This window comes from Brachyistius frenatus, unplaced genomic scaffold (genome assembly GCF_029030835.1).
Source record: "Brachyistius frenatus isolate BFR_SWC_R1_liver_20210118 unplaced genomic scaffold, ASM2903083v1 Contig_59, whole genome shotgun sequence".
NCBI classification, from domain to species: domain Eukaryota; kingdom Metazoa; phylum Chordata; class Actinopteri; family Embiotocidae; genus Brachyistius; species Brachyistius frenatus.
Window position 1 is genome coordinate 2,044,834 of NW_027210658.1, and position 27,641 is coordinate 2,072,474.

The following is a 27,641-nucleotide window of genomic DNA, read 5'->3' on the forward strand; positions in this document are numbered from 1 at the left end:
TTTTAAATTCGCTTTCAAGCAAAACGTCGAAATTTCAAGAATAAAGTCACAATTGTGAGAGTAAAGTTGAAATTTCAAGAATAAATGAAAAGTTTTGACAATGAAATCTAAATTTCAAGAATATATAAAAAATTCTGAGAATAAAGTTGAAATTTTGAGATAAAGTCAGACTTGTCTTGTGACAGCCGACAGTTGTTCCTCTTCATATTGCGAGGTGTCAAAATTATAAAGTGAAATTATATTTCCATAATAGAATTACATTTTAATCTTAATGTACAATTTAAGAGAATAATTCAAACAACTTGTTCATGTGATAAAAGATCTTTCGTGCAAATCAATGAGTGAGACTGGTTTCATGTCTCTTTTAGTTCATAAACACAGAATCAGGACTTCCAAGAGATCATCGTCTGTTCACGAGGAGAAAACGTGAAATAAAATAAACAAATATCTTCATCCTCTTATTATTTTCTGTGATGTGTCCCTCATAACATCTCAGGTAACCAGCTGTGTGTCTGTGGTCAGATTAATAATTAATCCTTTAAAGTGAAACACAACAGGATCATTGAAGAATTAAGACCGAAGTGCTTTAACAACATGTGAACTACAACTGACTGTTGCTGACTTCATAATAATCATGATTATAGTAATTAATAAAGTATGTCTGATCTGATTAAACCATTAAAACAGAGCCCACCTGACAAAAATCCCCCACAATTCCACCTTTCTGACGTATCATATTACAGTTTTAATTAATTAAGGGGAGAAGCAGCAGCCACAGTTGGACACCGGCGACACGGGAAGGGACGTGAGATGATGGGATGTGTGCGGCTGCCGATCAAAAACGATGAAGCTTCCCGTTCTTTAAAAAGCTCGACGCTCTGCAGAGTAAAACTGAGACGGACTAAAAGCCACCGGGAGGTGCGGTGAGAGGAGCGGCTCCTCCGGGGGACTAAAAGTTCTCCTCCGTGGAGTCCGGACCCTCCGAGGGCAGGAAGTGAACCAGCGCTCCGCTCCGGTTTGTGTTGGGGTGGAATCAGGAGGGATCCGTTCACAGCGAGGTCACAAGTCATAGTCGAACTTGTACTCGTGCGCCAGGTAGATCCTCCTGAAGACGAGCGCGGCCAGAACCAGCGTGAGGACCACGATGAGGGCCGCCGTGCCCGCGTGGCTCTCGTCCTGCGGCTGATGAGGAACGGGGACGAAGGCGGGCCGGCTGGCTGCCGGCTGGCAGTGCTGCTGGGCCCGACGCTGCCGGGGGCTGAGGGGACGGCCGGAGCCGCTGGAGGGGGTGGGGGTACGGGGCTCCTCGGATCCTGCAGCTGGAGACGCCTCCGTCTGTGGAGGAAATATTTTAAAGGGTCTGTTTTTCTGCATGTCTATTTCTAATAACAGTTTAGTTGTTTTGACAATATATAGCCTGGTCCGTCTCTGTCTCCGTCTCCGTGTGTCCACAGAGTTACAGTAACACCTACCTCTTCAGACTGAGACCTATCAGCAGCTTCAGTGTCTCCAGATGTGGACGCTTCTCCTTCAGCTGAAGGTTCACTCTCTGCACCTCCACTCTCACTGGGCTGTCTGGATAGACTGGACTCTGCCTGCAGGGACACACACAGAAAGGGACACACACACAGAGGGAGACACACACACACGGAGACACACACACACACACACAGAGACATACACACAGAGGGACACACGCAGAGGGAGACACACACAGGGACACACAATTTCTTATTATTTCTCCAGTCTGTTTAATGCAGTCAATGAAACTCAGTTGAAATTCTTTTAATGTGAAATATCTCTGCAGGAAGTTCCTTTAAAAGAAGTGAAACAAATGTTGTTTTCGAAATGGCACACTTACGTACTAACTCTCACTATTCTGAGTGCATCCGTGTGTTCACACTGAGAAACACGCAGTGAGCTACAAGTACCAGGATGATGCATTTAAAATGGCCCATAAACTGAGTGTTAAACACTCAACAGTCTCGATCCTGTTAAACTGCTGAGTCTGAGGACGACGCAGAAGAAACAGAACATCAGTGTGTTTATTGTGTTAAACAGAGGACACAAAAATAATTAATTAATAATAATAATAATTAATAAAATAATTAAAGCTGCAGAGATGTTGCATTATGCAATTGAGACAACACATTAAAGTACTACAGAAGTCAGTGTACTACCATGTAACAGTACTATATCTGAGTGTACTACTATATAAGAGTACTATATCTGAGTGTACTAACATGTAAGAATACTATATCTGAGTGTACTAACATGTAAGAGTACTATATCTGAGTGTACTAACGTAAGAATACTATATCTGAGTGTACTAACATGTAACTACTATATCTGAGTGTACTAACATGTAAGAATACTATATCTGAGTGTACTAACATGTAAGAGTACTATATCTGAGTGTACTACCATGTAAGAGTACTATATCTGACTACTAACATGTAACTACTATATCTGAGTGTACTAACATGTAAGAGTACTATATCTGAGTGTACTACCATGTAAGAGTACTATATCTGACTACTAACATGTAACTACTATATCTGAGTGTACTAACATGTAAGAGTACTATATCTGAGTGTACTACCATGTAAGAGTACTATATCTGACTGTACTAATGTGTAACTACTATATCTGAGTGTACTAAGGAATTTCGTTATCTAGAACAAAGACTAAAAAAATATTCAATGGTGTTTTTACTTATTGTACCTTGTAGTGAGATTATTGTGTCGGCTATTATTTTTAAGCCTGGGAGTGAAACTTTTTTTTTAAGTTAAAAGTTATTTTAAGTTTATCAAATGTGAAATCTCATTTGCTCAAATTGTAAGTTAAGATGAAAAGAGGCATTTTTTCCCTCTGAGCAGCTGGAGAGCTTTAACGTACCGAGGACCTCGGTGTCTCAGGCTCTGCTCTCTCCCTGTTCTCATCCTACCTCAACGACCTCACCTACCGGGTAACTTGGAGAGGATCTGTGTCTGAACCTTGTCCTCTCACTACTGGTGTCCCTCAAGGCTCCGTCCTGGGTCCCCTCCTCTTCTCTCTGTACACCAACTCTCTCGGCTCTGTCATTCACTCGCATGGCTTTTCCTACCACAGCTATGCTGATGACACCCAACTGATCCTCTCTTTTCCCCGATCTGAAACACAGGTAGCCGCACGAATCTCTGCCTGTCTAACTGACATCTCTCAGTGGATGTCCTCACACCACCTGAAAATCAACCTCCACAAGACCGAACTGCTCTTCCTTCCAGGGAAAGACTCTCCCACCCTCGACCTGACGACTACCTTCACCAACTCTGTTATCCCCGACCCTGACTGCTAAGAACCTCGGAGACACTTGACAGTTAACTCTTTCTTACTGCCAACATCACTGCAACAACACATTCCTGTAGATACATGCTGCACAACATCAGGAGAATAGGTCCTCTTCTCACTCAGAAGGTGGCGCAGGTTCTGGTCCAGGTTCTGGTCCAGGCTCTGGTCATCTCACGTCTGGACTACTGTAACTCCCTCCCGGCAGGTCTACCTGTTAGTACCATCCGACCTCTGCAGCTCATCCAGGATGCAGCAACTCGACTGGTCTTTAACCTCCCGAAATTCACTCACACTACTCCGCTCCTCTTCCTCCTCCTCCTCTTTCTCCTCTCCGCTCCCTTCACTGGTTACCAGTAGCTGCCCGCATCCGTTTCAAAACATTGGTACTTGCGTACTGTGCTGTGAACAGATCGGGTCCAGTCTACATCCAGGACATGGTCTAATCTTACATCCCAGCCCGCTCCCTCCACTCTGCTTCTACCAATCAGCTTGTTGCTCCTCACTGAGCTAAACACTCTACAAAATCATGACTGTTTGCTGTCCTGGCTCCTAAATGGTGGAATGAGCTCCCCACCGACATCAGGACAGCAGAAACTGTACATCTTCCACCGCAAACTAAAAACACACCTCTTCCGACTTTACCTTGAATAGTAGAACTTTAGTAGCTTAAAATGGCACTTAGTGATAGCACTTTGTAGTTTGGCTTTCTTGAAGAAATTGTATTTTCTTGATTCTTGTTGTTCTGGGTTATGTACCCTCATGGTTGAAATGCACTTATTGTAAGTTGCTTTGGATAAAAGCGTCAGCTAAATGAAATGTAATGTAAAAATGTAACGTGAAACCTCTTGGAGGCATTTGTTAAATGATGTATTGTTGATAGCGTTCTAGAGCAGCTTCTTTAAAGGTTTTTGTCTCCACTCAAACTTTCAGTTTTAGTGGAACAGAACTTCTGGCCTGATTCTTCCTGCAGATATAACAAAAAAATCCCTGAATACATTTTAAAGGGTCACAGTCTGCAGATTAATTAAGAAGGATGTGGATGATATATTGAAGACTGTGAATTGAGTGAATACATATGGTTTATTCAGCCAGCTCTCTGACCGGTGGGTCCAACCTGCCTCCGGTACCCCCCCCTCCCCCCCGGGTCGTACCTTGAAGTTGATCTGCTGAGCCAGCTCTTTGGCCTGGTGGTCCTCGGCGCTGGGGTTGCTGTTGGGGGTCAGAGCCAGGAGGGCGGCGCGCATGGAGCAGCCGCACGTCTCACAGCAGAAGTCCTGGGACCTGCCGGAGGACCAGCGGGACACGGTGAGGTCATCCTTTTATTTCTACATATTAAATAACTTTCAAAAAATTTCTCTCCATGTTATGACTGAAAAAAAAAAGGAAATATCACTGCGTAACATGTCAGCGGTTCAATCGCCACAGCAGTACGACCAATAAATGGTGCTTTTTTTTTTTTAAAGATTCTGTCAGTTTAATTGTATGTCACCTTTTTTTCTTACATAACAATAATACATTTCATTTTATTAATATAGCACTTTTAAGGATACTGGAAGACCCTTTAATGGCTAAGAGGATCAAAAACAACATAATAAAAGTAAAAATCACACAACATTAGTCACTAACAGCATTAATAAAAGTAGGTCATAGGATTAAAAACAACATGAATCACATTAAAAACAGCCCATGATGGCTGTTTGTTTTTTTTGTTTTTACAGATTTATAAGTTTATTTTACTGTCAGGAGTACATAAACTATAATAAAGTACTCGTACTCATGGATGTATTGCTGGACTAAATATGCACATTTTGTAATACATCTCAAAAATATTTCTATCCAGTATTTTGTATTTATTTTGTACAACCGGTTTCCCCAAAAAGTAGTGACACCATTTAAAATGGAAATAAAACCAGAATGTAATGATTTGTGAATATTTTTTGTCGAAGAGCATACATTCGCCAAATATACATTTTATTAGCACAAAGTTTCTCTGTTTCAACAATTCATATGTTGTCTTCGTCCTATTTTTAATGAAATATGGGCCTCTTATTCCTTTGACTTATTTCCTAATAGAACTGTTACTATTATGGACCATCCTTTCTGCAGATGTGTCCCGTGTCCAGGGACCATGGAGACATCATGATTTAGACCTCTTCTCTCTGGTGGATCTCTCCGAGCTCACTAACAATTACTTCATCTCAATCAAGAGGTGAGTGAGGACCAATCAGATGTGTGGTCATTGATTCAGGCTCGCATCTCACCCAGCTGGTATCAACATAAAACGGTTAAAGTTATAAAAAAAAATAAACCTAGAGACATAATAATCTGACAGTGTTGTTTAATCTAAACTCAGTTATAACTTCAATCCTTACCCTTAAAGCTGCTGCGACAAATGTTCTCAGAATGACTGAAAATAAACACGTAAATAAACGATCGCGGAGCCGTTCACCAGCAGAGCGTTCGGTACCGAGCCACAGTTTAGACCAGCTGATGGTCAGAGTCAACGTTAACAAAGAAAGACAGAGCAGACGGAGGATCAGTACCCAGAGCCCATGCAGAGATTGGCCCGTTGATGTATCTGCCAAACAAGCCTATACCACCGTGTGGCGCTGGTCCAGTTTACCACTTTGATTATGAAGCTTTGAAGGTGTTTAGTTGGAGCCGATCATATTTCTCAGGGCATGAATGAATCCTGTAAACAAACTGGCAGAGTCTCCAGCTTCAAACGCTGAGTGTGTGTGTGTGTGTGTGTGTGTGTGTGTGTGTGTGTGTGTGTGTGTGTGTGTGTGTGTGTGTGTGTGTGTGTGTGTGTGTGTGTGTGTGTGTGTGTGTGTGTGTGTGTATCACTGTGGATCCCGCTGCCAGGTTGGTTTCTGCCTTCACCACCTGTGGCACATTCACATATCAGGTCCTTGCAAAGGATCCCGACTGTAGTGTGCCGTCGTTGTGACAGCAGGGCTCAATACTGCATGGAGAGGATATCAAAGGAAGACATGCTTCAGTAGAGCCAAATACGCAGGCAGGTTTTCTTTTTATTCTATTCTTCTCTACTTCAGTCATTTTCTATTGATGCTTTAAACTGTCAGGAAGTGGGAGGGAGGCGGTGGGGAACACGTATACCCTTAAAAACATCACTGTATTACCAAGTAAATATTAAGCATACATGAGATAAAGTACTCCCCTTTTGAAGACCACTCTGTTGGCGCAAGTTGGCTCTCAACTACAGACTGTATGTTAAAGTGTTCGTCGCTTCCAGATCTGAAAAAATGATTCCAATGTAGAAATGCCTTAAGCTGCAATACCAGCGAGTGCCACTAGAGTTCGGCTCCAAAAAGCCTCCGGCTCCGTAGACTCCCATTCAACTTCTCTCATCAAATCCAAAGTGAATAAAATGTGTCCATCAGTTATCTCGGTGTTGTTAGCTAAAGTCACTGCTTCTTATTAGTTTTCTGGAGGTCCATCTGAAAATAATCCCTCATTCATTAGAAAAGAAGATTCAAAAAGACCTGTTTTTGGGGGCGTGTCTGTTTGATTGACAGGCCTGTGGTGCAGTCAGGTTACAGCTATCGGTGGGTGGGACGTAGTATCGTCAGGTGTCAAATCAGATCAGTCATCATTGTTGAGGCACAGGGTAACACTACATTTCCAATGAGTTGTTAGAATCGGGTTCATAGTTATGTAAACTGCCAAATGAATAACGTATTAACTGAGAAAAAGCTTGACAAACAAGCAACAACTAAATATTTATAAGAAACTGATGTGCACACAGAACGTCGGCCTCTACGTGAAGCCGGCTGTGAGACGAGTATTAAATAACTTCAGTCTCATTCAGTGTAGTTCCTCCTAAAAACAAGCTCTAGCTCAGGCTTCACCCCAAGATGAGAGAAAGTTTTTCCATCATTATCAGTATTTATAGATCAGCGGGTTTCATCCTCCATGTGCTAATTAAACAGCTGGCTGATCACGAGCCCCCCTCACATCTGCGAATGGAGGGGCGACCTGAGCAGGATCCTCTCCGCTGGTATTGTTTCCTCTGGGGGGGAAATGTGGTGTGAAATGGAAAGCGGCGTGCAGGCTCATGCTCCCTCTGGAGACTGGTGTTGTGTTGATAATGAATTTTTGTCATCGTGCACTACCGGGACCGGCTCCGACACACTACTTTAAAATACCAGTTGGTTCTGTCGTGGTTTAGTTAGTTTCCCGTTGTCACCCCGTCTGCCCCCCAAAGTCTCTACAGCCTCCTCACCTGCTCCCAGCTGCCGTCATCCAGCCGGCATTCGCTGCGTTCAGGTTTGACCTCGTGAGCTCGTGGTTAATTCGTAAAAACACCGTTGCTAGGCAACGCCAACGTGGACGGCATCTATTTTAACAGCTAACGGAGTAACCGTCAGGGAATGCACTTTGTTTTTGTGCATGCAGCAGTCTTATCTGACGAATTAATATTAGTCAAACAGCATTTAAAGACTTTGGTAAAGCTTCAGTAACTTTCAGCCTCCTGATTCTCCAAGTTAAAATGAGAGAAGATAAAAAAAAAAAATTTAAAAGTAAAAGAGATTAAAAAATTCCAAAAATGATAACTAAAATATTTCTGTGATGTGCAGCATGCTGATTATCAAAGGAAGTGATAATGTATTAATCTTTAAGCAGCTGTTTTGCAATTTTACCCCCCAAAAAACAACAACACTTAAAACTTGTTTTATCGCAATTTTTGAGAAAAATCTGCCCCAAAATCAAACATTTTCAATCACAAAACAATCCTGGAGGGACTGATGAGCAGGTGATGATCTGGAGTCGCATCCACCGAGGCTCAGGTGCTGATTTCATTGCCTACTTGTGAAGACTTTGCTGTTTAAATGCGTTCTGACCAGCGATCTTGTCCTCGTGTGTGTTCCGCTAATCCCGTTTTGAAGATCACATCGGCCATGACACACGCTGTCCCACACACTTATCTCATTAGGATTCCCAACCCACAGCACTGCATTAACACAACACACTGTGCAGAGCACTGGCAGCACTTTCATCTACCAAATCTTACTTTTTGGCGAGCGCCCTCCTCTCCTCGGGGGTGTAATCAAGAGATCCGATCGCACCCTCTCCTTTGGTTGGCATGAATCCGATGATAGCTATTAGGGCGGTTCGGACTGGAAGAGAGGACAAACAAGAAGAGGAGAGAAATTAAAAACGTCACACGGTAAAACAGAAGGTTAAACGACCCAACAGGCTGCACATGTGGTCGTGTTACGTAAGTGGAGCGATGCTTTGTTTTCTGAGCCTCCATGAGGACATCCAGCTGGACTCACACATCCTCCAGCTGGCACGGCCGTGTTCGACAATAAGGTCCGGGTCAGGTGTGTTGTGTCTGTGCTGTGACTGGCTGTGCTGCGATCAGTCCAACACACTGGATAAAGAATGGAGAAGCCATTTAAAAAGCTTACTTTAAAGGTTATTTACATTGGATTTGATTAAAACAACAAAAATAGTGACACGGACAACATTAACTGCAAACTAATATTTTAGATGTGAATGTTGGTTGACCAGGTTGCATGTCTGAGCATATGATTGAAGACTTTATAATTTAATGTGCTCTGTTGTTGATTTTCTCCTGTCGTTGTCTGCAATAACATCAGAGATGTCGAATACTGCAACTTGTAGATTATTTTATTAATTACAGTGGTGTGCAACAGTTTGCCCCCACCTCCAGGGCAAACTGCACATTTAGTTGATTTTGAAGTAAAAAAAATTAAAAAAAAAAAAAAAAGTAATAATGTAAAGTAATGTTCGTTGGTTCCCTTTTGCTGTGTTCAGATGTGTTCGTATTCACCATGTAGAGAAGAGTCTGTATGAACGGCACCCTCTGGTGGTGTTCACCATGTCACAACTCTAAATGTTCTGTCAGCCTCCAGTTCACCAGTTGTGACGTGTTTGCTGACGTTTACAGAAAGGTCAGAGGTCGTGGAAGTTCATGTTTGGTTGGATATTAAGATAATATATCATAATTTTATTCATGTAGAGTTTGTCTTTATAACTTTACTTTACTAATAATATTCTACGTCTGAGGAAGATGTTCCTGACGACCTCATCTCTTCCCTCTTTGTACTTCCTGTTAGCTTGATAAACTGTTAGCCTCGGTGGCTTCTAGACACTGTCTGTGGTGCCGTTGCCTAGCAACAGTGTTTTTACGACTTAACCCTTTGAACGCCGACCATACGGTGCACACGGCTTCCTGTGTTGAAACCACCAGAAAAATTATTACTTAAAATGAAAACGGAGAAAAAATAAACGGTGATTGTGGCATGTGCAAAAGTTAAATAATACAAACAATCAGTACATTGTGAAGTTGTTGGGATTTCATTTCATTATTAGGTCTTCTATTTCTCCGAGTCAAACTGAAACCTTGCTGTAACACCTGACAACGTCTAAGTAGCTGAAAGAGGATCTGAAACTCAGCCGACTGACGCCTGCACATCACAAAAGTCTATAAAAAGACATCAAAGCACTTCCAGTTGTCAGTTTGTACTATGTGAAAGACAACGTGCAGATAAAACATCAGGTCTGCTGGACACGGAGACACACAAACCTCCAGGGAGCTACAGGAAGGTGGAACTCTCTTCACCGTACAGGCCTGATCAACATTAAAGACTGTAACCTCATCATTACAGTTAACCTGTGACATATGTAGAGCAACATCTGGATAGCCACAGTGGTTTAGGTCTAATAGAGTGGCCACAAAAATTTAAAGTGTGTTTAAAAAAAAAAAAAGGATTCGCTTTCGGTAAAAAGAGCACCTTGAAACTGTTCAGTATGGAGGTGGAAATATAAGAAAATGAAGATGAGAAGAGGCTAGTTTCTACAACAGGAGGATGATCCAGACCTCAACATCCACCAACCCATACGTCAAGAACCTTTTCAACATTTGCCCCATTTCAAACCGAGCGGTGGGAATAACAGGAAATCAGTTGTCTGTTAATTCAGTAACCAGAGAAAACAAAGTAGGAGCAGAAAGTTAGTCGTTTCCACAAGTGAAGTTACGTGTGAAGTCTGATTGTGGGAGTTATTAATTATAGTATATTAAAGTAGAAGCAGAAGCACATTTTACTTTGATAACAGTTTTAACAGCAGTAAGTCTGATGAGATCAGGCCAACCATCAACCATCAGTGATGTCATCAACCATCAGTGACATCATCGTTGGTTTGTGAACGTTACGAAGCCTCCAGTTCAGATTCTGTCCTGGCTGAACATTAGAATACTGCAGGTATTATATTCAAATGCAAATTGTATGAAATAAAAACAGACCAGAAAACAGCTTGACAAAATGTGTCAACATATTCATAAATAAATAAAGTATCCAGATCTAAATAAATAGGAATATGTGAATCAGAGGAACCCTTCAGAGTGAAGGTTTGTAATAGTTAAAAATGCTTTATTAAGTAGGTGTAGCACATGAACTGATGCAGAAGCTGACAGTAGTGAGTGTAATCCAGGAGTCGTACACTCGTAGTAGACGTAGTAGAGCGTAATTATCGAGTCAGGCCTCCTGTGATCATCCAACACGATCAGACACATCTCGAACGCAACACTCTCTGAACCCAGCAGGGGAAGTCAAACCTCTGAGGCATGTTCAGCCATTCAACCTGCAGTGTGTGGGTTAAAAAAAGGTCCAGAGAAACCTTTACCTCGGATGTATTTGAAACAGGGAACCAGCAGGAACAAACGCTTTGAGGAAGATGCAGCGTCTCCCACTGTGTTCCCACTGATGGAAGTCACTGAGCAGTTACATGAAAGTAGAACTCAGCCAAAGTAGAGAACTAAAACGAGTTCTTTGTAGAAATAATTAGTTTGGGCTCCGGAGGTATAAATATGCACGTCTGGAACTAAAGATTCAGCACCAGTAGCTCAATAAGTATTCATTAATTTCAGTGACCAAAATTAAAGACGCATGGTTCATCTAAGAACTCATTGATTTTGTTTTTTTGGCTGAATTTAGATGTTTTTACACATTTCCTTCTTAAAGACTCTTGTAAATTTGAAGATTTTAATTGGACAGTAATGTGAGAGTGAACGCTAAAATCGGCATACCATTATTAAAAAAAAAAGTAAATATATTTAAGATTTCAGCAAACACTTTGTCGATATAAACTGGAACCATCCTCCATATTTACCTGCTGTTTGGATAAATTAAGCTTTTTCAGGTTTTTTGTGTCTTTAATCATGCAAGCAAAAGAAAAAAAAAAGTTGTGAGAGCAAATTTCTTGCACTGCAATCAAAAATCAAGTTTGTAAGTAAAAATAAATGAATTAAGATTATTTACATTATAAACAGATGTGCTCTTACAGGTTTGTTCATTTTGATCATAGAATTCAGAATTGTACTTATGAAACTGAACTTTTGGTTTCGAATGCAAATAATTTTATTCTTAGTTATAGACGAAGAAGATCTTTACTGGAGGAGAGGTTTTTGGTTGTGTTCAGTTTTACTGGCAGCAGCAGAGCAGAATCTGTCTGAACTCAGCAAAGTGGAAGAAATCAAAATTATTACAAATTATTTGTTAAAAAGAGACGAGTTGGACATGATTTTGCTGCTGTACTTATTATTAACCCAATAATTCATTATGAGTAAATTACTGCTGGTTTATTTTTCCTTGAAATTTGTGTGACAGGTCTCAGTGAAGATTTTTCTAAAACATTGACTTAAATTTGGAGGAAAACTAAGAATATGAAGTGTGGAGCTGCATGTGGAGACGAGTGGAGAACACTTACTGCTCCATGAAGGCTGCCAGGTCTCAGGATGGTGGCCAGAGATACTCAGACAAATCTTCTTCCCAACTTCGAATCTTCCATTTGGCTTTGAGGGGATGATGGGAGTCAAATAAATTAAAAATACATTCTGAAAAGTTGTAACAAAATGCAATTAAATAATAAAGACACATTAAATGTGTCTGCAAACACTGTAAAAGACGACAACAACGTATTCTGTCTTTCATCTGTCGGTCATTAGTGCAGGTGAGCAAACGGGAATATAATAAAACAATCCCTTATTCATCCACAGTACCCCCGCACCTCCCCTCACCCCCCGGACGTGGTGCTGACAGCTCAGGTTTTCCCCCGTCAGCTGTCACTAAATGTGATGCAACCAGAAATGCCGGTTAAATGCCACGCCGTCCGTCCCCCGCTCTGTGATCATCTGATCTGACACCTTCCCGTTGTGTTTCAGCGACAGCGACAGGTCTGCGTCTTACCGTGAGCAGGATGATGCTGGGGGGCTTCATGGGGTACTCTGGGGGGAGAACGATCCTGCCGTGGTAAACCCCACCGTCAAAGTCTGAGTCGGGGGGTCCACGTACGGAGAAGTGCCATTCAAAGAGGTTATCCTGCAGGAGGAAACATGTCAGCATGCGTCCTGTGGTCATGCTGAGCAGTTACTTTAATTAACCCTTTAAGCCCTAGAGACCCTCAGTTGGGGGCCAGGGACTAAACTATTATTAAAATATGGACATATATACTGATATTTACACATCTGAACAAATCTCACAAGCGTTCCCTTAATTATTAAAAATATTTGTTTTTAAATTATTATTATTATTTTATTGTGGTTGCAGAGATATACTCTTTTTGCAATTTTTGAGCAGAAGTCTAAAAAATAGGTGTGTTTTTAAAGGGTTAATAAAGAAAACTAAATTCTATTAACATGAAAACTTCTTTTACGCATTTAAAATTATGAATATCTATATTTTAACTCAAATGTCTCTTTCTTTGTTAACATGCTTTTGTCACAAACTCTTATTAATTGTAATGTTTCTTTTCCAGTGTGTGCTTTAAGGCTCTCTTTTTCAATACGATATTCGAACTTTAATTAACGTTTGAAGTGTAATGACCCGTTTGAATCCTAAATTTAAGTACGTTTCAGAAGGAGCTGGTAACGTTGCTCCGCTGGTCTGAGACGTCACAGCAATGTCTTAGTTAGAAGCTAAACTACTTCAAACGGTCAGCTGCACATACAGACTTCAGTACATTATCCGTACTGGAAACTCCTTTCAGCCGAGTACTTGTCTCATTTCGACTTTAAGGCCTCCAGGTTTTGAGTTGAAGCTGCCATGGTTTAGGTTGGTTTGTGTTGCCGCTGATCAGGAACACCTTGCATGTCCAGCGCAGGCAACTCTAAACTTCATACCTGGTCAACACGCTGGAAAATTTTAAATTGCACGACTTTAAGAAGCACAAAACCTACAAGACCCAAAACGCTGAGCTCCTCTCTGCTCCTGTTCTGTAATTAAATGAGAGTAATTGTTCAACCGAGTCGCTGCTCAGAGCAGAGAGAATTAATCATTACAGTCTCCAGGACTCATCATGAGAAGAGACTTTTCCTGAGGACATTTCTTAAGAACAAATTTAAGAAAAATGCCTTTATTACAATATTTTATTTTACCATATAACAAATTATTACAGTATTACAGTGAACAATATAAAATGGCAGACGGCTAAATTAAAGTAACAGCAGTGGTTTGTAAGCTGTGACGGATGTTTTCAAAGGGTTGGTTGGGAAATAATAAATAATGGTACTCTTTTCTTTTGTTAAATGATCCAGATCAGTTTGACTCACTTAAAGGCTCGTTGAACATACTGTATTTGATCTTCTGATTGTGATTTTTGTCCCACCTGAGTTTTACTTTTTGATGGCCCGGTGTTATTACTGACCACGGTGACTGAATTTGGATGAAACCAGAGTTTCCCTGCTGCAGCAGCGTTGTGTCCTGTGGTGAACTCACCTCCAGCGGCTGGGCGTGGTAGTGCTCGGTGGGATCCCTCAGCTCAGCTGCCTCCTTCATCAGCCTCTTCACCGCTGCTCGTTTCAATCAAACAAAGACACACACAATAAATCTGGTTAGCGTGAGCAGGTAAAACAGATCACTTCATGATGACCTCTTGCATCCTTCACAGCAAGACAACCAACACAGCACGTGTTGACTTATCACTCATATGACTTAACCCGTTTCAACTGCAGCGGTTGGACAGGCAGATATTCCTGATTCTCCAGAAGGGTGAAAACAGTAACGGGACGTTAACACGGATGGACAGATGGGAAGAGCAGAGAGACAAAGCTCCACGACTGTCACACTTATTCAGACAGCTGGAGGAGTAAAAGGCCGCAAAAACAATGCTGGCTCTAGACCAGCTTTTTACAATGGTTGAACCCAACCTGGGAACGTTCAATCAGACACATTCATCACAGGGCTTTTTAAGGTTTGGTCAGTTTCACGGTATTTTTTGCTTGACTGGATCTTTTCATAAGCCACTATATTTATAGTGGATTTTTCTACTGTACATAGAATATAACAACATTTTAATGTCCTCATGTATTGCACACTTGAATAAATACTCTGTATGAATTACTATTTTCTTCCTTAACTTGATCCCATTGAATTGCTAAAGAAGAAAATGAGTTCACATTGACCTCATAGTCTCAACTTGATGCAGAGTTGCAGTCACATCATCAGTATTGTATTTTAATATTGTTGAATGGAATTGTTCGCGATACTGAAAAAAATATTCCAGCTAGCAATGGTAAAATCTACATTCATTACATTACATTTCATTTAGCTGATGCTTTCATCCAAAGCGACTTACAATAAGTGCATTTCAACCATGAGGGTACAAATTCAGAACAACAAGAATCAAGAAAGTACAATTTTCTTCAAGAAAGCCAAACTATAAAGTTCTATAAGTAAGTTCCATTTTAAGCTACTAAAGTGCTTCCTATTCAAGGTAAAGTCTGAAGAGGTGTGTTTTTAGTTTGCGGCGGAAGATGTACAGAGTTTCTGCTGTTCTGATGTCATTGGGGAGCTCATTCTACCATTTAGGAGCCAGGACAGCAAACAGTCGTGATTTTGTAGAGTGTTTAGCTCAGTGAGGAGCAACAAGCTGATTGGCCGATGCAGAGCGGAGGGAGCGGGCTGGGATGTAGGGTTGGACCATGTCCTGGATGTAGAGGAGGAGGAGGAGGAGGAGGAGGAGGAGTGGAGTGAGCGGGCTGGGATGTAGGGTTGGACCATGTCCTGGATGTAGACTGGACCCGATCTGTTCACAGCACGGTACACAAGTACCAATGTTTTCAAACGGATGCGGGCAGCTACTGGTAACCAGTGAAGGGAGCGGATGAGGAGCGGAGGAGAGGAGGAGGAGAGAAGGAGCGGAGTAGTGGGAGTGAATTTAGGAGGTTAAAGACCAGTCAAGCTGCTGCATTCTGGATGAGCTACAGAGGACGAATGGCACTAACAGGTAGATCTGCCAGGAGGGAGTTACAGTAGTCCTCTATTATTATTATTATTATTATTATTATTATTATTATTATTCTATCATATGAAATCGAACATGGGAAATCATTTTTTCCTTTTGCAACGATTATGTAGATATTATAAAAAAATGAGACGCTGGTACATCTATCAACTCCAAAAGTCCTCCAAGAAAAATACAAGCGGAGTTCATCTCCTGAGGCCTTGGAGAGGCGGTGACGATTTTAATAGTCAACATCTTATTACATCTATTGGTTGGAGAATTTTGACGGGTTAATTTCACCAACATCCATGAATGCGAGTTGATGTCGAAGAGCAGCATTTTCGAGTGTATTGAAGTCCGAGGTAGGAGTGTGCCACATCAGATCTTTCACCAAAATACCGCTAGAATTTTTCAGATGATAGAATAAATGAATATTGTGATCGAGGCAAATTATTGACTCATTTATAGAATGAAGTCATACCGTTGCGTTGCAGAACTGCAGAACATACATTTACTGAAATTTTGAAGGAATAATGTTACGTTTATTCTGAAATATAAATCCATAACACTTATTTTGTTTAAAAATTATTAATAAAATATTTTTAAGTATTTTGGCAAAAATATCATGATGGCAAAAATACCCAGATATGGCGTGATATTATGTTAGGACTATATATATATATATCCCTTCCTGAAATTTCTCTTCCCAATCTACTTTCAGTGGTGAACTTCCTTATTCTCCATCATCAGCTCTTTCTTCTCCTCCAGCTGCCTCTGCTCCTCCTTTCTTGGCCACTCTGAATGTTTTCGGTGACTCTCCTTCTCCTCCTTTATTTACAGGGTTTCACCGTCTCTCTGAGAGACTTCTGCTGCTGGCACAGCTTCTGGTATCAGGTCTCATTCACAGAAGCTCAGCGTTATTGGCCTCCAGCCATTCTGCAGTCCGGAGCTCTCCAACAGTGAGGTTTCCTTTCTGGCTCTTTTCTTGTCCATCTTTCGGTGAATCTCAGATCTTTATTCCACGAGTGATTTGACCTGCCGTAACTTTCTTTAAATTTCCTGTCAAAGGTGTTCATTTTCATTCTTGCAGGCTTCATAGAACTTTTCTCGCGGCAGAGAAAAAGTACCCATTTTCTAGGTTGTGTTTCAGAGGTCAATCACTACTAATGCTTTTATTTTGTAAGTTTATGATGCAACATGGCAAAACAACATCTGGCAGCATTAACGCTTGTGTCATGACCCCGCCTGTAACACATTGCTGCAATACTCTGAATACAGACACCATCATCATCACCAGCTGATGGTGATGGTGATGATTGTTGGGTGAGAGCGGGTGGGGGGTCAAAGGGTCACAGCTTGATGTGATGCTGACGAGCAAGCAGCAGCCGCTCCAGTCAGAGTACAACAGGTCAGTCCTTTCAGTAAACGCCTGAGGTTCAACATGTCGTCATCCTCCAACACGAGGTCACGATTGATGTCACAGTCTCAGCCTCATGTTAACAAAGTGCTAATCACACATTCAAACTACAATCGCCGCCTCGGGCTCGTGTGCATCCCCAACCGGACAAGCTGCAGTTTAAATCCACATCTTTCTTCACTCATATAAGTAATGTTCAACTAAAATACACCACACCTGTCAGGTGGATGGATATCCTGTGAAAGCTGAAGTGCTCACAAACACAACGTGAGAGAAATAAACCTTTGTCTGCATAATAGAAGTCTGCATAATAGAAGTCTTTGACTTCAACTTGTCAAAAATGAAAGCTAAAATAAAAGCGTTTATATTTCTGTTGAGTGTTTATGTTCAAACGATGATTCTGATAAACCACAATGTTGTAGCCATGATGGTAGACTTCAACTCTCGAGCTCGGAGGAGCAAGATCATTTAACTGTCTGAGCTTCAGATGCCATTCAAAAACCAAACTAAACACTGTTCTCTTTGTTTATATTGCAACAAATATGGAGCAGGAAGTGACCATATTTGGACAAGTCGGGGGAGGACCGAGCGCTGGATCCGACTGATCTGATTGGAAACCTGACGATACTACGTCCCGCCCACCCACGTCAGCAGACAAGATTTGTAATTCTTGAGTTATGGCCGCATGTTTTGTGAAATCTTGACCTTTGAACCACCAAAATCGAATCAGTTCATCCTCCAGTCCAACTGCATATTTGTGCAGAGTTTGAAGACGTTGCCTCCAGGCCTTCCTGAGATTGTGTTTACACTCCATCCAGCCGGCTGCAACAGGACACGGCTGAAAACTGGACAGTAATTGTGAAAAGAAAGCAGAACTAAGATGTATTCATCGAGGGAAAACCGGTTGGGAGTCTGAAGCGAGCGCAGACTCCTCTGGTGTCGAGCTGAAAGTGGAGACCGTGAAATGAACACAGGATAAGAAGACGAGGGGACGGATGGGAGGGAGAAGAGTGATGAAGGCGAGGAGAGCTGAAACACTGCAGGGGAAGTGAAGCAGCGCAGCAGAGAGACGGCCGGACACCACGCCGCTCTCAGAACACGGGTCCATTCAATCTGCCCGAGGACAGACTCTTCACAGAAGACATGAAGCAACCACAGAAATTCGGCTTCGGACAAACAAAAGGAATCAAGAAAGAGTCTGTGTGTGTTTTCAAAGTTTCCCCGCCTCCTCCTGTTCATACGAGAGTGAACTGGAGTCACTCCTTCTTATTAGTTTCCTGGAGGTCCATCTGAAAATAATCCCTCATTCATTAGAAAAGAAGATTCAAAAAGACCTGTTTTGGGGGGCGTGTCTGTTTGATTGACAGGCCTGTGGTGCAGTCAGGTTACAGCTATCGGTGGGCGGGACGTAGTATCGTCAGGTTTCCAATCAGATCAGTCAGATCCACCGCTGGCTCCTCCCCCCAACTTGTCCAAATATGGTCACTTCCTGATCCAAACCGCTCCGAACTAACAAGATGGTGACGGACAGAATCTGAACTGGAGCTGCCGTTCCAGATAATGTTTGTGAATCCGCTAGAATCACCACGGTGAGTGTCATCAGCATCCAAGAGGGGCTCTTTGCTCCGCTCTGCTAAAAATAAACATCTAATATATTTTTACCGAAGCCAGATGGAAGCTGGACAGAAGTGGCGTTGAGCTGCATTGAACAGATCATCCAGAGATGAAGTCCAACAGCAACAGCTCAGAGAATCTTCTCAACACCCCCGACTGCACATCACACCACGACGTCAACACTTACAGATCTGGTCCAGACCTCCATTGGGAGGAAACTTCTGGTGGAAGCTCGTGGTTGTTTTTTAAAGTTAGCTTGCAGCACATTTAATGGTAAACTGTCTAATCTGAAACAGTCCGACGGTGTTAAAATAACAAACGCTGTCAGTTTCTGTAAACCTTGTGTTGCACAACAGTCAGAAAGCAGCGTTCAGTGTTAGCGCTCGCTCATTAAGTTCCACCGTTAGATATCTGCGTTCCACTGAACCACGGGGAGCCGTTACAGTGTAACACTGTCCAAACCAGAAGTCTCAGTGTTCAATTGTGTTCATTGTGTGCGGTGACAGCTGCTCGTTAAGCTGTAGAAAGTTGTGAAAGGGAGATTAGCATAGAGCTAGAAGAGGTTTAACCAGCCGAGGACTGTCTGAACAGTTTGGTAGTTTGTCGTCCAAAAGAGGAAGAAGGGATGAATTAATTTATGCTGTTCCATCAGTTCGTTGTGGATGGGGATTTATAATTTGTGAGAACAAATTTATTTTGTCGCACATCACCAACAACATGTTAAAATGCTGCCAGCTGTGTGGAGATAATCAGTTCCTGTCTGTTATAAGTGCGTCGGTCCCGGCTGCAGCTACTTTTGTGTTGTCTGTCTCTGCTGTCCTCATATTTCCAGTACAGCAGTGTTTCTACATTATTACACAATAAACCCGTCTGTCCGCCACCTGCCATGTTAGATCTACGTTATCCAAAGGAAACTGGACTTGCTTGAGTTAAAAAAAAAAAAATTGCGATTAATGCAATATAAAAAAAAAAAAAGCAGTAAATTGATTTTAATCAGACCTGCAAACAAAAAGCCCAGCAGCACAAAGGGAGACTTTTAGGAGATCAGAAACTTTCAAAACAAAAGTATCTGACGTTTTATGACGTGGTCTAACTTTGCCTTATTTTCCGCTGGTAACTTTGTTCTTGCTGTGTTCCTTTTGCTAATAATAATATAAAAAATAAAACAAACTTTGCCCGAGGACGGTCAAAGAATTGATATGACTTGATAATCTTTAATTTTACTCCGTTAGAACACATTTAAACACACATAAACTATTTTGTTTCATAAAGCCCACAAAGTAATATGATGAAATTCTCCATTTATTATTTGGATGTCCAGTCAGTGTTGATGGTAAATGTCGTCAACTGAAGCAAAAATATTCCTCAATAAATTATCTGTTTCTTTGAGAAGCAGCTGTAAAATCAGCTGTCCTGTCAGCAGCATGCCGTGCTGGCCGCTGGTGAGTGATGGAGATGGAGCTCGGAGGAACGGGATCATTTAACTGTCTGAGCTTCAGATGCCATTCAAACACCAAAGTAAACACTGTTCTCTTTATTTATATTGCAACAAACACAGGTGGACGTAGTTTTCGCTTTCCATGGACAGAACTACGTCCTCCAACATATTAGACATGGAGGTTCTGACTACTAGAATATTATCTGTGCATAAGTTGGAGGCAACCAACCATCGACCATCACTGACATCATCGTTGGTTTGTGAACATTATGAATCCTCCAGTTCAGATTCTGTCCGTCACCATCTTGCTGGTTCGGAGCGGTTTGGATGGAGTGACCATATTTGGACGAGCTGGGGGAGGAGCCAGCGGTGGATCTGACCGATCTGATTGGAAACCTGATACTAAGTCCTGCCCACCGATAACTGCAACCTGACTGCACCACAGGCCTGTCAATCAAACAGACACGCCCCCAAAAACAGGTCTTTTTGAATCTTCTTTTCTAATGAATGAGGGATTATTTTCAGATGGACCTCCAGAAAACTAATAAGAAGGAGTGACTTTAGCTAACAACACCAAGATAACTGATGGACACATTTCATTCACTTTGGATTTGATGAGAGAAGTTGAATGGGAGTCTATGGAGCCGGAGGATTTTTGGAGCCGACCTCTAGTGGTACTCGGTGGTATTGCAGCTGAAGACACTTCTGCATCGTCCTCATGTTTGAGAGCGGAAGCTACGAACACTTTTATATACAGTCTGTGGTTTCTTTCAGGGGGTCCCAATCGAAGGGAAACACTAGATTTTATTAGTTAAATCTTATATTAAAACGATTTATTTGCCACTTTTTAAACCAGTTTGGCCACGCAGGAGTTGTGTGCACTGCAGAAGGCATTTAGGGAACATGTGTAGATACAGAAAATAAGTTCTGATATTTACTGTTGTAACTGGATTGCTTTGTGCTTCTTTTTTTTGTTTTGTTGCTTTTTTTAGATAAATGCTAAATTGAAGAGAATCTCCACTGTGAGTGAGTCTCAGCTGGACCAGCGCTCTGATAGGGCTGTTCCTGAAGAGAGGAGCACAGCTGGGGCAAAGGACCAAAACAACTGTTGCACAAATGGCTGATGTAAGTGAAAGAGCTGATGTTTATGCAAAATAGAATTGTGGTTAAGTTATGTAAAGTTGCAAGATGGTTTAGTTGCCGAATAGTTGATTGCCAAACAGAGGATTCAGACTTTATAGAAAGCCAGGGAAGACATGAGCGCACTTATTTTTCATCCATTTCTTTCACTGCATCATTTTATCTGTTTAAACCTTTTTCTCTGTTTACTTATCTCATATCTCTTCCTACATGATGTGAAGCTCACAGCAAAGCATGTAACATCGTAGGAAACTGTCGTGTCATAACCTCTTAGAAATATGTATCCGTATTAGGGAAGGGGCACGAATCTTGAATAGTCATTATAATCTTCAGCTAAATTAAGATACTCATCAATATTATGGAAAAACAGGAGAAAGACATATTCATCCACAGGTGAAATGGTTAGATTGGGAGCATTATGTAGTTTCTATAAATAAAACAGCCTTCCTGCTTCACTAAACAGCACACGACTTTCTGCACTAACATGAAAGAGACACTGTACTGCAGCACTGTAAATAAACTGTAATACCAAGGGACGCTGAGCTGGAGGGGGTGGGGTGTCTATTCCTCTTCACACCACCATCTCTGCAGTGTTTGGATGTACTCTGACAGCAGCTCCAGTGCTCCTCATCCCCTGCTGAGTATCTCCGTCCGTGCCCATTTTTGTCTCGTTTCCGCTACCAGTGAGCAGAGTTGATAAGGAAAATCCCCCCCCCCCCCCACACCCCCCGACCCCCACCCCACACACACACACAGTGCCTCTGGCCGGGTTCGCAGAGGTCCGGTCACTGGCCCGAGGCGATGGGACGATAATCATCGTACGCCGAAATCATCTAGGTTACGTAACAAATGTTGAGTGTTTGCCAGCGGGAATTCACAGCAGGTCCAGAAGGGGAAGAAGAGACACTCTTGCGTAATAACAAAAGGACACCAAAGACAGGACCGGCACCGAGGAGGCAGGGAAATAAATTCAGAGGGCTTTTAAATGACATCCTGCTGCTGCCGCTGCTTCCACAACATTCAGCTGGGCGGTGAAACATAGACGGTTCCACGGAGTGGTCAGTGACGGAATATCGTGAAAACTGCGGCGTACGATAAAGAAAAGAAGTCGATTTTACACACCAGACAGTTCACCAACAGCCACAATAGATCCAAAACATCCTGCATGGTGAACATGACCATCAAATAGGGCTACACAATTAATCCTAAAAGAAAATCCACCTCAAATCATGCCTCCATCCGGTCTCTCTCTTTTTTTTTTCTTTTTTTTTAAGCTCATATCCATTGATGCAATGTTTTCATTGTTTTAGGACAGCCTAGGCTGTCAAAATTTCATCATTTCATTTCATGATACTTGCATTTCTTTTTTATTATTATTATTCCTCTTTATATCTAGGGAAAAACATTCGTCTCATGAAATTATCATGATTTTACACGTATCGCAACATATAATGCAGGCAGTAGAGATGTATTTTCATCATTGTGGAGAGGAGATTGTCTAGAATCTGTTAATATCTGAACCAGGTTTGTGGGAAACTGTATGAGTCAGCAATCTGACGGAAATAAATGTCACAACTTTTGTACCATTGCAATGAAAAGCACATAAATTATTTATCTTTTTAAAACGTATTTTTGGGGGCATTTTATAGCTGTATTTGACAGATACATTTGAGACTGACGGGATATGAGGAGGAAGAGAGGCGGGCCAGGACCCACAGCAGGGACTCACTTTCAGAGCATACATATATGTGCCAATGTGCTGTGGTTAGGACTGTAAAACACATTTATTTTAAATACAAAGCGGGATGTAATGCAAGTCCTATGTTGGACACAATGCAGAAGTCAGCTTCAAAACTGAATAGTTGAAAAGTAGTAATAGTATAGAAATAGTAGAAATAGTTGTCGTACACAGAAACAATGAACACCATCATATTTTTAGTTGTCTTCTGTATCAAATAAAAAAAAGCTATACATATTTATATGGCAATGATGAAAGTAAAATATTGTGATAAAAGCCAGTCAAGAGTCAATATGGAAACAAACTCAAGGTTTTCTGGTGAGGACATTGTCAGTTTATTAATATATTTTCAAAATATTGTTTATTTATCTAAAAATATTCATTTTCCTACTCCAGCCTGTTACCATTCTCTGAAAATCTGTCAGCTTCTGATGTCTCTATTTTTATGAATACAACGTTTTCCATTGGTTTTGTTGATTCTGCCTCCAGCCGGTTTAAAGTAGATCTGGTTTGTGGAGCTCTGACTTGTTTTCAGCGGTTTCAAATCAATCGCCTAATGTTTAAAATATGTAACCAGAGGATCAATATAAGGCCCCATGCTATTTACTCTACATTCAAATCCGATTAAATTTCCAAATCAGCACCACAATGTAGGTCTGGAAAATAATTAAATCCTGATTGATTTAAGCCCCGTTTCCCCAAAAAGTTGGGACGCTGTGTAAAATGTAAATAAAAACAGAATGCGATGATTTGTAAATTACATAAACCCATTTTTAATTGAAAATACACCAAATACAACATATTAAATGTTGAAACGGAGAAATGTAATTGTTTAATGAGAAATATGTGCTCATTCTGAATCTGATGGCAGCGATACATCTCTATAAAGTTGGGAGAGGGTCATGTTCACCACTGTGTTCGTCACCTCTTTTAACAACACTCTGTAAATGTTTGGGAACTGAGAAGACCAGTTTCTGGAGTTTTGAAAGTGAAATGTGGTCCCATTCTTGCCTGATAAAGGATTTCAGCTGCTCAACAGTTCAGGGTCTCCTTTGTTGTATTTTTTATGTCCTGATGCTCCAGATGTTTTCAATGATTGACAGGTCTGGACTGAAGGAGGCCAGTTTATCAGCGGACTCTTCTACTACGGAGCCATGCTGTTGGAATACGTGCAGAATGTGGTTGGACGTTGTTCTGCTGAAATAAACAAGACCTTCCCTGAAAGAGACGTTGTCTGGATGACAGCATATGATGCTGTATCCAATATTGGTTTTCAGCCTTGTCCCTTGTGTTCAGAGATTTCTCCAGATTCTCGGAGTCTTTTAATGATATTATGAACCGTAGATGATGAAATCCACTAATTCTTCGTAGTTTTACGTTGAGGAACATTATTCTTAGACTGTTGAACTATTTTCCCACAGTCTTTCAGAGTGGTGAACCTCTCCCCATTTTCACTGCTGAGAGACTCTGCCTCTCTGAAATTATATTTTTATACACAATCATGTTACTGATCTGTTGCCATGGTAACCTACTTAGTTGTCAGATGTTCCACCAGGTGTTTATTTGTCTTTTGGTCTTTTGTTGACCCTGTCACAACTTTTTTGATACGTGTTGCAGCCGTCAAATTTAAAATGAGCATACATTTTTCATAAAACAATATAAATTCTCAGTCAACATTTGATATGTTGTCTTTGCTTGATTTTCAATTAAATATGGTTTTGAATAATTTGCACATCATCTCATTCTGTTTTTATTTACATTTTATACAGTGTCCCAAGGTTTCTTTACAGGTTGTATGTCTTATGGACATCTCATGATTTCAATCAATTATTTTCTCTCCACATCAACTCATTCAACAACAGTTTCTTTATTAAAACGAGATGCCTTTGGCCAGTAAGTAGATCATATGTGAGACCAATACATTAGAAAGAACAGCTGGTGGCACTATTATCCTTTTACATATTGTTTATATTGTAAAACCTTTAAAGAAAAACACTTTGAGCAGCAACAACAAATAACAACAGTCAAACGCTACAGTTTTAACCTTCTTTATGTGTATGTCTGTTCTCTCACTGTTAACAGCTCAAACTCTTTTCTATGAAGGATGGAGGGAGGCAAGCCAAAAGTAGATCTTGATGTAATGTGAAATACATTTCATTAAAAAGTAGTCGATTTTAATGAAAATTACATCTAAAATGAATCTAAATAAAAATCTAAGTTTAAAATGACATTTTACTACTCTTTAATCTACTAATTCATAACGTTTTGCATAATTGCAAAACATTGTCAAAAACATAGAAAATCCCAGTACTTTTGGGGACGAGACACCTTTCTGACAGACAAGAGCATGTAACTGAAGGTGTTTTACACAATTAAGTTGAACAGCTGTATCACCCACCTTTTGAATTCGCTCTATTTGAAGCTGGTCACTGACTGTGTCCACATTAACAGCAAAAGGCCAGAACAGACAGCTCTACGATTATCCACAGCTCATGGATAGTAAAGGATATCTGTCGAGAAAACTGTTGCATGATCTCTTAGAAACTCAGAAACTTGAAAGCGCCTGTCAAACTCCAGCACGATATTGTTGAGAATGTCTACTAGTCTATTTTCAAAAAAAGTTGGGATGCTGAGTAAAATGTAAATAAAAATAGAGTGAATCATGTATTTGAATGAAAATAGGACAAAGATTAAAAACAAAAGGACTCTCTGTTATCTTCCACTCTCTACCTGGTCGCAAACAAAATCACAATGTAAATGTCTTACTGACATCAAAGTGCTCATAAAAATAAAGATTGACACTTCTATGACGTTACACAGAATCAACGGCTTTGTTGTTGTTGTTGTTGTTGAAACATATGGAGTTTTCATACGACTGCCTGTGACTCACTTGTTGCTAAGGAAATTACCATCCTTAGTATCACTCAGTAAGGACCTTTACAAACCCCACCACGTCATCTTTTCTGTCTGATTGCTCTTCCGACTACAAACAGGTGTCCATTAATCAGAAATGTGTGCGCGTGCGGGCAGGAAGAACAGACGTGTCCATTACACGTCTTCTTAGAAACCAGGAAGAGAAACCGGTTACAGAAGGCTACAAAAAACACAGATGTTTTTATTCTAAATATTAAACAGAAAATAAACCAAAAAAAACAAGCCATCTCCATATGTAACTGACAACCGGAAGAAGCCGGCGACCACAAACATAAAGAAAAAGGCGTTTATACACGTCTCGGTTCAGTAGTTTAATTTGAACGGAGGCTGCATGCTAACTGTCGGCAGTGAGGTAACACCGTGTGAGAGGGACGTTACCTGGACTCTTCAGGTTGTACTTGTTCTCCATGCTAACACACGGCCGACAGACGCTCCGCTGAAGAAGGAACTTTCCGTTTCCAAACTCGCTTAGCTTAGCTCGCTCCCAGCTAACCGCTACCCAACGAACATTAGCTTAGCTTAACAGCCGGGCGAGCTCGCTTTCGGTCCTCAAACGTTCGTCGGACAGCTCCAAGCCGTCGGTCGTCCTTCCTCCCCGGTTCACCCGTGTTCGGTTTGTGTCGGAGGGAATTCTAACCCGGTCGCCGCAAGGAGCTGTTTCTCAAGAGTTCCGCTGTTTCGGTTCTGAAAGTGTTTGTCAAAATGTTATCACTGTGACGTCATTTGCGGAACGTAAACAGGAAGTGACTGCAATTTTGGCTGAGCTTTTTGAGTTTGCGGCGCGCAGGAAGAGACATAGTTCCCTGAGTACCAGACAATTTTTTTTTATTATTATTTTATTTAAACCAAATTTGACATATCCCCAAAAAATATTCAGTTGGAAATTATGAACTGAGCTATAGTATTTTAAAAAACAAAAACAAATCAGTAACAACAACAGAAAATAGATTAAAAAAGAGAAGAAAAAAAAGAAGTGATTCCAGGCTAACAAGTAGTGCTCTTACATGTTAGTACTTGAATTTTAACAGAGTAGTTTTGTCTCAGACTGCTGTTCTGCACTGACAGAAAATTACCTCATCATGTAAACACATCACCCTCCAACATGTCTGCAGCTTTAATTATTTTACCCCAAAATCAACGTGTTTTTTTGCCCTCTGTTTGACACACTAAATAAATACTGATTATTCTGTCTCAAAGCAGTATGGTGGTACTTAATGAAAAACAGTGAGACAGCCACAGTCAGTGGTTTGTGAACGTTATGAAGCCTCCTGTTCAGATTCTGTCCATCACCATCTTGCTAGTTCGGAGCGGTTTGGAGCAGGAAGTGACCATATTTGGACAAGCTAGGGGAGGAGCCAGCAGTGGATCTGACCGATCTGATTGGAAACCTGACCATACTATGTCCCGCCCACCGATAGCTGTAACCTGACTGCACCACAGGCCTGTCAATCAAACAGACACGCCCCCAAAAACAGGTCTTTTTGAATCTTCTTTTCTAATGAATGAGGGATTATTTTCAGATGGACCTCCAGAAAACTAATAAGAAGGAGTGACTTTAGCTAACAACACCGAGATAACTGACGGACACATTTTATTGACTTTGAATTTGATGAAAGAAGTTGAATGGGAGTCTATGGAGCCGGAGGCTTTTTGGAGCCGACCTCTAGTGGCACTCGGTGGTATTGCAGCTTAAGACACTTCAACATCTACATGTCTGCAACCGCTGCAGCTTCCTCAGACACCTGAATTTGAAAAAAAAA

General features: G+C 41.2%; 1 protein-coding gene across 1 annotated transcript; it reads right to left on the minus strand.

Annotated features, from left to right (window-relative positions):
* ube2j1 (ubiquitin-conjugating enzyme E2, J1) lies at positions 1–26,606 on the minus strand. Its single transcript, XM_069705888.1, has 8 exons — positions 26,260–26,606; positions 14,094–14,167; positions 12,567–12,698; positions 12,088–12,172; positions 8,366–8,471; positions 4,482–4,611; positions 1,473–1,595; positions 1–1,335 (listed from the first exon to the last, which is right to left on the minus strand). Exons 1-8 carry the CDS (start codon positions 26,288–26,290, stop codon positions 1,060–1,062), a joined length of 957 nt encoding a protein of 318 aa, XP_069561989.1. The 5' UTR covers positions 26,291–26,606; the 3' UTR covers positions 1–1,059.
* Between the last annotated feature and the right edge of the window lie 1,035 nt (positions 26,607–27,641).